At 33.5% G+C, this 11,199-nt stretch overlaps 1 protein-coding gene across 1 annotated transcript in view; it reads left to right on the top strand.

Annotated features, from left to right (window-relative positions):
* Positions 1 to 3,386: 3,386 nt before the first annotated feature.
* Positions 3,387 to 11,199, top strand: part of LOC143043692 (adhesion G protein-coupled receptor L2-like) — a 51,424-nt gene continuing 43,611 nt past the window's right edge. Inside the window, exons 1-3 of the mRNA XM_076215878.1 lie at positions 3,387 to 3,548; positions 9,231 to 10,366; positions 10,615 to 10,708. Of these exons, the coding sequence (XP_076071993.1) occupies positions 3,497 to 3,548; positions 9,231 to 10,366; positions 10,615 to 10,708 (1,282 nt within the window). The 5' untranslated portion in view covers positions 3,387 to 3,496. The remainder of the gene's footprint in view (positions 3,549 to 9,230; positions 10,367 to 10,614; positions 10,709 to 11,199) is intronic.

Here is an 11,199-nt window from a genome sequence, read left to right as displayed (position 1 = left end):
CGACAAATGGATCGTCTATCCTCAGATAAGTATTCTCCTGTGTGATTTGTTGATCTACCTGTACAAGCTCAGGTAGAACTGATTAGCGATCTTAATCCGGATATCCCTCAGGCGTTAGAACTGTATTGGATTATAACATAAAAAGCCTAAGGGTTATGCAATTACATGCATTTGATAATAATTGATAAAAAAATGGCGTCGGGCTGCAAAAAACGATGAAGTTTTGAACGATGGCGGAAGACAATTTAACGATGGCGCTAAACAATTTGACGATGGCGCAAGTCATTTGACGATGGCGCAAGACATTTGAACGATGGCGGGGCGCCATCGTTAAACAGGCCATGGAGATCCCTGAAGTATTGTAATTTTCATTGTTATTATTAAATTTAATTTCAGTTTTAGGACAAAAAAATCTTAAATCAATCCTAATTCTATCTTATTTTTGAGAAATAGTTTTAGTCATTCAAATATGACGTCATTTTTTGTGTACTGTTTTAGAATTTCAAATATGACGTAATCTTTTGTGCTTTTTTACAATTTCAAATGTGACGTCACTTTTTGCGTTGAGGCTTTGACTAACTCGGGTGTGTATTTTTTGTGTTGGATTAAGTTGGTTTATGTAATGTATCCGTTTTCCCTGTAATTAGTTAATACTTCAGTTTTATCATGTATATCTATTACATAGACATTTTATAAAATTTGCTGTTTGCAAAAATATATAAAATATTCTTAATAATAAGGATGTTCTTATCCGAAGCAGAAAACCCTAGCCGTATTGGGGAATTTTTTTTAAACTTTTGGTCCTCTGTGCTGTTCAACTTTGTTTTGACTTTCGAACTTTTGTATCTGGGCGTCACTAGTTAGTTTTGTGTGGACGAAACGCACTTCTGTATTAAATTTTAAACCTGTTGCAATTTGATAACTTTTATTCGTGTGTTTCTTTGTCCAACATGTTGTCATTTTAATGTTATATTTAACATTGCCATTAAAGCGGGGGGTTTGGCATGCCACAAATAATTATCAAAGGTACCAGGATTATAATTTAGTACGCCAGATGCGCGTTTCGTCTACACAAGACTCATCAGTGACGCTCATATCAAAATATTTTTAAAGCTAAACAAGTACAAAGTTAAACAGCATTGAGGATCCAAAATTCCAAAAAGTTGTGCCAAAATACGGCTAAGGTGATCTATGCCTGGGATAAAAAAATCCTTAGTTTTTCGAAAAATTCAAAGTTTTGTTAACAGGAAATTTATAGAAATGACCACATTATTGATATTCATGTCAACACCGAAGTGTTAACTACTGGGCTGGTGAAACCCTCGGGGATGAAACGTCCACCAGCAGTGGCATCGACCCAGTGGTTAAAAACCAGGTTCAACCCACCATTTTTTTCTTTAAAAAATGTCCTGTACCTTGTCATATTACAGTTCGTTTCTGTGTGTGTTACAGTTTAACGTTGTGTTTCTGTTGTGTCATTTGTTTCCTCTTATATTTGAGTGTGCATTCATATTACTATAAGACGTGTCACGGTACTGTTCTATTCCAAATTTATGTATTTAGTTTTGATGTTATATTTGTTATTCTCGTCGGATTTGTTTAATGCTTAGTTCGTTTCTGTGTGTGTTACATTTGATTGTTGTGTCGTAGTTCTCTTATATTCAATGTGTGTCCCTCAGTTTAAGTTTGTAACCCGGATTTGTTTTTTTTCTATCGAATTATGAGTTTCGAACAGCGGTATACTACTGGTTTGTTTTGGATGCAAACTGCAAATAAAACATCCACATTACAGTTAACTGCTACTTCTACGTAAAACTGTAATACTGACATCACCATTCGCTCATATTACAAGCTAAATATTGTTTCAGTAGTAAAGGATTATATAAGGAGAGAGACGGATTTATATAACTTTTTTCAAACTTGTTTTCCGAATCCCATATTTGAACTTTATGTGACATTGTAATATTTTATCTTGTGATTTTTCATTAATAAATACTGTTTTATTATATAAAGGAATAAGTTGAGGTATATGTTAGGAGAAATGACTCACAAACAGTATAATGTCCCGAAAGGAGTTTGTGAGAGGTAATGCCTTCTGAAAAGACATCAGTTTATGCATCTCTGGATCAAACAGAATTATAAATTAACGAAAGACCAATTAAATAACATTGCATTTCATGAAATATATATTCGTATGTAATAACTGAAGCAACAATTTATGAAGATGGAACTATTGCCACGGCGTAAAAGTTTTTATAAAGTTATCAGTTTCTCTAACACATACTTGTTCGTCCTGAGAGATGACATTGGTTGTTTCCTTCTAAAAGAGGGACGAAAGATACCAAAGGGACAGTCAAACTCATAAATCTAAAACAAACTGACAACGCCATGGCTAAAAATGAAAAAGACAAACAGAAAAACAATAGTACACATGACACAACATAGAAAACTAAAGAATAAACAACACGAGCCCCACCAAAAACTAGGGGTGATCTCAGGTGCTCTGGAAGGGTAAGCAGATCCTGCTCCACATGTGGCACCCGTCGTGTTGCTTATGTGATTACAAATCCGGTAAATAGTCTAATTTGGTAGGTCACATTCATGAAAGGGAAGGTGATTGTAGTTACGAAGTAAGGAACATATCCGAAATCATTTGTGAAACGGTTATTCCAAAACGGTCAACCAACTCGTAATGGCGTCCGTAAAATTTACGAAGGGATGATTTCAGCTTCACCATTTGGTACTCTTGGTTTAATAGCTTCCTTGTGAGCAGCAAACCTCTATCATGAAAATCATGATAGGAAATGCAAGCACGGGAATATCATATCAATTGGGAGATATATACCCCGTATGCAGGTGCTGCTGGAATGTTGCTACTTAGAAATGGAAAGTTCACAATTAGAAAGCTGAAATCATCTCTTTTGTCGTAAAGTTTTGTTTTCAACCGACCCTCATTGTCAATTTCTAGATGTAAGTCAAGATATGAAGCCGACTTAACTGTATCTGTAGTATCCTTTATCTCTAGTTCGATGGGATAGATGCGTTCCACATAGTCACCAAATTTTGAATTGTTTAGTGAAAGAACATCATTTATATAGCGGAAAGTAGAGTTAATGGTTATTGCTTACTTCTTATCATTCTTCCTAAGAAGTTCCTGCATGAAGTTCTAACTTAACCAATCCTCATCTGCTATTTTAACAATAGGTCCATAAAGGTGAATTGCCAAAGAATTAGAGCAATATAATGTGCTGATTTGTACCTTATAGATTATTTGTTATGAAATAATGAATATCAGGTACAAAGCAAAATATTTTGAAAGTGTCTTCTATTTCTTGTATTGATAATATATTTTATTAATAAAAAAAAATTGCTGTTTCTTTTTCCGGTATTCAATGACATAGAAGATAGATCCATAATTTTCAACGAATCATATAGCAGTGAAAATGGGGATGTTGTTATATCTACCAACACAAGCAAAGCTCTTGTTTCCATCAGAATGCTTCTTTTAAATGGAACAACCGGGCTCGTGTTACGGTATTATAGCGAAGGTAAGTACGAAATCTTACCAATATATAATAGCTTCATTGGGTGTAGGTGTAAATGTTTAATATGCTGTTATAAGTAACAAATTGTAAGCCTGATATATTTATTTTATTTTTTTGTACAAGCAATGAATCATGATACTGCTGGTTAATGTTTTTCCCCGAATATTTCATAGTCGGCACATTTGTAATGACATGACATATCAATTTCCGTAAATAAACTGTTTATAAAATGCTGAATTAATCGGAATTCAGATTTTCTAACAATTTTGTTTCGAGCGTCGTTGATGAATTTCATGTTGACGCGCGCAATCCTGGCTGATGCATTTATAAAACCGAAACAATTAATATAAAAATAAGAAGACGCCGGCGTCGATTGCTACTTTCTACTAGAGACCAAATGACTTAGAAGTCACTATACGCCCTTCAACAAAAAAAATCAGTATCGCATAACAAGTTATAAAGAGCACTGACATGAAAAATGTGGGTAAATTCAAACTAGAAAACTACTGAACTGATCTATATACAAAACAATATACAAAAATAATGATATATAGCAACAAACACCAACCACTGAATTGAAAGCTGTTCACTTGGGACAGGCACATACAGGAGATTTTGCGGGAGTCAACGTTTTAGTAGACTATAGCAGTTTCACAGTAAACGATTCAGTTGCAGGTATCTAAGGCCAATAAGGTGAACATGTATATACATTTATAAATTCCAGTAATATTTATTCAATGGTTCAACTCGCCATTTGAATTCGCGTGTATTTATTATCGCTAGAATATACCTACCGAATAAGTCGTGAAAGTAAATACACCGCAAAATAATTAAATGTAATGTAAATAGCAAAAGAACTTCTACCACTCTGTTACAGTCTCCTGGTTTTGGACAGGCACATACAGAATGTGGCGGGGTTAAACATGGGTGCTGCTCCCTGATCTGAAATAGTGGTGTAAAGGCACAACATAAGTTCCAACTATAAACAAAAACATTTGAAAAGAGCTTAACTCATAAGAACGATACAAAGATCCACCACACAAAAACAACTAACAAAAGCACTAAAACAGATCTGAAAGTATGCGCGGTTTCTAAAAGCCAACAACACTAATAAAAATCATGTGTCCAATATTAAACCACCAATCGATACACACCCGACATATAAATGATTTATTGTTAAGACGTCACTAACATTCAGAAAACATGATCTTATGCTGTGCTAACATATAGGTGTATATAGATTGTATATCCGTCATTCTAACATGACGTCCTTCAAACGCTTTGAGTACACACCCGTGGTAAAATATGAATATATTGCCAGTGCTGTTCCGATTGTACTCCCACGTCATATGCTTTTTTATGAATGAGATACCCGACGTCATAGAACAATGACGTTAGAATGTAAGCATTTTACGGGAAAATACACGCTTGTTAATCCGAAAATCATCACAAGGAAACATACACAAATGATGCTAAAATGTGGCAAAAGCCCTTTATTGTACATCATATAAGACATATAAATAAATTATCATTCAAATTCATCCAAAACTGTCTAAATACATTATTTTAAATAGTTTAAGCATGTCACTAATGCAGTTTGCTCCGTTCTTTTACGTTAGTTTATTAGTGCGTTTATTTATGGGAACGGCGAATATTTGCCTACACCTAGAGCGCTCGATCCAAAAGAATTGCCGTATGTGTCCTATCAGAATCGAAATAATTCATGGGGGCTTGAATATATCTAGATTTTACCACGGGTTGTCCCTTTATGCCGATATTTTACCCCTCGCTATCGCTCAGGGGTAAAATATTTGTCATAAAGGGCCAACCCGTGGTAAAATCACGATATATTCAAGCCCCCATGAATTATTTCTTAAATGTTCGTTAATATTAAGTTGGTTTTTAATTTTTAATTATATCAAAATCAATTTTTTTACCGATAAAAATTAAATTCAGAGATCTTATTACAGAGTGTAATTGGTAACCTTTTAAAATAAATTTGATGTTTATTTTAATAATTAATAAGTTAACATGGATCGTATCTAACTTTACGAGCCCGATATACTCATCACCGTAAAAATTAGGATGTATCACATTTCAAATAAGATTTGTACATGTAAACCCAAATTCCCAAACTAAATCTTTGTATCTTTAAAAGCTTATGAAGTTATAAGTAATCTGTGGTATCAAAATCTGTTTCTCTTTAATAATCTAACTGTAATACATATATTACGTTCATTTAAATCCAAACCGTCAGTTCAGACACGGGCATAGAAAAAGAGTTTGGATATTTAAACACCGTCAGAGGGGGCCAAGGGATATAAACGACTACAAATTGAAATAAGAAAATAAAAAGTAACTTTTTTAAAATATCATTAAATTATACTAACAGTTTGGAAATGCACATGAGATATGAACGCTAGACAAGATATTGTCAGTGCGTAAATTGTATTTTGGACACAAACCACTAAATTAAATGTATTTTGATCAAAACTTGTAACGGTAATCGGCTAACTTGTGATGACTTTACATATCATTTTCCGTAAATAGACTGTTTATATAATGCTGAATTTTTTGAAATTCAGATTTTTAACAGTTTTGTTTCGAGTGTCACTGCTGAATTTTATTTTGACGAAACGCGCTTTTGGCTTACAAAATTATAAGCTTGGTATCTTTGATGCATTAGTAAGACCGAAACAGTTAATATAAAAAGAAGAAGATGCCGATTGCAAATTAGACTTTCTACTAGAGACCAAATGATTTAGTGAGCAATTATACGTCAGTGTACGCCTTTCAACAAAGAGCCAAACCAGTATCGCATAGCAAGCTGTAAAAAACACTGACATGAAAAATGTGAGTCAATTAAATGAAAAAAACTACTGAACTGATTTATGTACACACAAAAAATGAACGAAAAACATGATTTAGAACAACAAACAGCAACAACTTAATTGAAGGCTCCTCACTTGGGAAAGGCACATACAAAATATTTAGCGGTACTCACCTTTTAAGTAGCTTTAACCCCTCCCTGAACCTGAGACAATGATGCAACAGAACAAATATAAACGAAAATCAAATATGAGACTGTATATGTACCTCTTTTCGCGAGTACTTATTTTTGTATGGATTTTGGTATGGTCGCTGAATTCGCGTGTAATTAATTTCGCAGTATTTTCAAAAATATGGATATTCTAAAAATATACAAATATTAAAAAGAAGATGTGGTATGAGTGCCAATTAAACAACTCTCCACAAAAGGTCAAATGACACAGAAATGAACACCTTCACCAATGTGCAAAGCCCATACCGCATAGTCAGCTATAAAAGAACCCGAAATGACAATGTAAAACCATTCAAACGAGAAAATTTACGGCTTAATTTGAAGTCATCTGTTTTGATAGTTGTTTAATAATCCGATTCAGTCGTTGATAGATTAATATAGCTGTCATATATAGCTTGGGCTATTATTTTTCACCTTTTTGCATTCTTGATTTCCGTGTGAATCTTTTATAAATTTCCATTGCACCAATGTATGCTTTGTAAAGAAAGGATATAGAAACACTTTAACAAACAATACAGATACTGACCTTATTTTACATCATCTTGGGATGACTGTGAATCGAGTTACGGTCATCATCTTTACTCCAGTGTTAATGTGATAAAAACAAAAAGATATAACTGCAGATGGTTTAATAGCTAAAAGGGACAAGAAATTGTCGTCAGTGCGTACATTGTATTTTGGACACGAACCCATTATGTATTTTAACCAATACTTGCACTTTTCATATGACAGCTACTATAAGCATAGCAGGGAACACGAGTAATTTTTTCGAAACTATGTCCTGAAGTTAAAAAGTTAGCAGGATGGTTACTCAAGCCTATGTGTTGTATAAATGAAGCATACAATAAACACCAGGACAGAACATCTCCTTACAATATGACCCCTGAATTAAAAAATGAAATAAGAGATGGTTTATGACATATATTATGTTAGCTTAAATTTTACTGGTTGCAATTGATGAGCAAGATAAGTTATCTGTATTTACATTCTGGCTAATACCTCCCAAACGATCAGCATCAACACCCTGTTGCTATTAAGAACAGCTTTTACTTGCTTGGTTAATGAATATTAGTATATCTTATATTGTTAACAGCAGATAATGTTAATGTGTTTGTATTATCTTTCTTTTTCTGCTCATGTGTTTTGTATATGTTTGGTTCTTATAACGTGACTCTGTACTTTAAAACATCCTGTCAGCATGATATTGTTCTATTTTAAGTCATTATAATATATTATATTATATTATGAATTACAAAAATACGTTGAACCACAAACGTCAAAATTATTCAATCGCCCAGTGGAATGAACTATTTGTGGATTCTTATAAATTCTATATATCTTTTGGACTATTCAGTCTATTTCTGAAATCAATTCTTACATACTTTTGATTTTTTCTGCTAGGAAGCAGGAAAAATCGCCCAACTGGCAAATCGCCCCACTTTTAAAAAAAATCGCCCAAAACGGGTTTACCAACTCGCCCCACTTTTTAAAAAATCGCCTCACTTGTGAAAAGGGTTTAATCCCGTTAATTTTCCCCCTGTCAACTCGCCCCACTTATTGAAAAAAGGTAAAATGTATTCTCAGATCCGGGCATCCTGGCATTCAAATTTCAAGGGGTGATCTTCTAGATTTTTAATCTATTTGAAGGTGATTACTGATTATTTATATTGCCATTTTTTTTAACCAGAGGATACAGTATGATAAAAATCAAATTTTCAGGTCTATGAACTAGCCCCACTTAATAAAAACTAATCTACACAGAATAAGAAAAACCCAAAATTTATTAAATCATTATTTTTTTAAGTTAAATGATGTTTTACATATTTAAAATATTATTGCAAATACATTTTCGTATCATTATTTGAGAAAAACTTTATACTTGTAAGCTTATAAGTTATTTGTATAACACTTGAAAGGAAACCTGTTCATACAATTGAAGGATTCCAATTACTCAGTAACAGAGTAACAGCAGATTTGATTTTATCTATTTGCAATGGGATTTTACTCTTTTTCATAAGTGGGACGAGTTGGTAAACATGAGTGGGCGATTTGTTAGAAAGTTGGGCGAGTTTGTGAAAAAGTGGGGTGATTATGTGTGGGGCGATTTGCCAGTGGGGCGATTTGTCATGGATTCTTTATGCTACCATTGCCTATGTGAAATTTTAAAATTGTTTTTATATACATTGAATGGCAAATATATGTGACGTATGTTACGCGCTAATGACTGCTGTACCCATATTTTGACTATTTTATTTATTATGTCTGTTTAGTTCACACGCATCATTGTAAATATAACGAAATTTGATGAGACTGTCATCAAAGTGAGAGGGTTAGTGATATAAAACCAGGTTTAATCCACTATTTCTACATTTGAAAATGCCTGTACCAAGTCAGGAATATGACAGTTCTTTTCCATTCGTTTTTTATGTGTTTTGTTATTTGATTTGCCATGTGATTATGGACTTTCCGATTAGATTTTCCTCTTAGTTCAGTATTTTTGTGATTTTACTTTTACATGATTTTTAGAATTTCATTTTTTTATTTGCGATGTAACAATAAATTTGAACAAGTATATAGAAAGCCGAACAACAGTAAATAATGATGTTTTTAAATTGTCTTGGTAGCATCACCTGACAACAAGGGGAACAGATTTGTCATTCCTGATGGAGATATTTTAGTAGTTTCAACGTACAACTCTCAGAATGTCACCGTCCACAATTATTGTGATTCATCAGACTTTAACGTTTCCATCGATACCTCGTATGTGTTAGACATTGGAAATAATGTAGCTGATCTACAAGCGAACGGCGATATAATTGTGTATGAGCAATCATTCAAATATATTCCGATTTGTGCAGTCATGCCGTTTGATGTGTTAGGAACAAAATACATTATCCTTTCTGCAAACAGAGGTACGCGAATTACGGTAACGGGAATGGGAATAACTACAACTGTGAACCTAACATTTCCAGAATGCCCAGGAAACTGTTCCTTACCGTCTTGTGCACGACGAGATGTATCTTTTCAGTTGGACCAACAAATGAAATGTCATCGACATACTCATTCCTGTCAATTGGATTTGACAGGATCTATTATTACTAGTGACTTCCCTGTGTCTGTAACGGTGGCTACAGGTGGTCTCGGAAGTCTGAAATTGCCACCTGTTAATACTTGGGGTCGTAAATTTATTATAGCATCTTTCTCTGGTGATCATTTGTATCGAAGATTTATTTTAAAGATGGTTTCAAAGGTGGCTAATACAAATGTGACCATACGTTGTTATAGACCTAACGCCACTTTAGTAAAATATGACTTTTATCTCAATGAAAGCGGAGATCATATAAATCAATTAATTAGCGTAGACAGAAATTGTTTGATGCAATCAAATAAACCAGTTCTACCTATGCAAATTTTGACAGGTTATGGGAATAAGTTCATCATTCCACCTGTGGAACAATATTCCTCGGACTATTTGCTACCTCCAGAATTATGTAAAAGTCAATATTCGACGAGATTGTATTCCCTAGTCATAATTAGTGAGACCAAATATATTGATGGTTTAAGAATGGATGGCATGTTTATGAGTATTTTGCAAATACAAAAGATAGGAAAAACAGGGTACAGCAGGGTATTTGTCGATCTTATTGTGCCAACATTACATCGTTTACACCACATTGAGCCCAATATTGTTTTTGGAGTGTTCGTGGACTGCGCAATGTATGTTCTTCCGCTTGGGATGAGAATGGCATCAATAGATGAGGTATGTATAAAATGAAGTTTGTTAATAAGTTTGACATTAAATAATGTTTCGACAAATATCTGAATTTCCCTTGTATTGTTCAGCCATAATTTATTATGTCTAAACGCACCAATAACATACTAACATTTTACTTTTGAAGATAATTTCTTAATTCATAAAAGAAAAATGTTTTGTTTTATTAAATTCTTATTCAAAATATAACACTGAAGCTACGAAGCAATTATATGACGTGCCTCACTTTATTTTAGAAATGTAAACCAACCTTAAGTATACCTGGCGACGGATTAGACAACGATTGTGACGAGTTAATTGATGAGGACAAATGTGATACAAATTCTGCAGGTAAATAAGCAATATCTATCGTAGGAAGTTTACAAGTGAGGATCGAGTATTGTGGTATAGATTTTATGTCAGGTAACACAGTTATACTGTTTTTACTATGGTATTGTGTTTGCATTCTTGTCATTCATGTTTGCTTATGTGTTTTGTCTAGATGTCTTTTTGTGTTTCTTTCTTATACATTTTTTTGGTATGTATGAGGATTTAGATTATATCACAATGTTGACTGTTGTATCCCATTATGACATTTTTAGCTATTGTGTCTGTTTGTTTTGGACAAACATCGCTGTCAATATAATATATTTTTTCGTGACTGCGAGAGGTTTAGCTAGCTATACATGTAAAAACAAGGTTTAATCCACCAAGAAGATGTCTGTACTAAGTCGGGAATATGGCATTTGTTATCCGTTTGTGTATGAGCTTTTGGTTTTGCCATTTGATTGGGGACTTTCCGTTTTGAGTTTTACTAGGAGTTCGCTATTTTGGTGATTTTA

Source organism: Mytilus galloprovincialis, chromosome 1 (genome assembly GCF_965363235.1).
Source record: "Mytilus galloprovincialis chromosome 1, xbMytGall1.hap1.1, whole genome shotgun sequence".
Lineage (NCBI taxonomy): Eukaryota > Metazoa > Mollusca > Bivalvia > Mytilida > Mytilidae > Mytilus > Mytilus galloprovincialis.
This window is presented reverse-complemented; position numbering and strand designations above follow the sequence as displayed.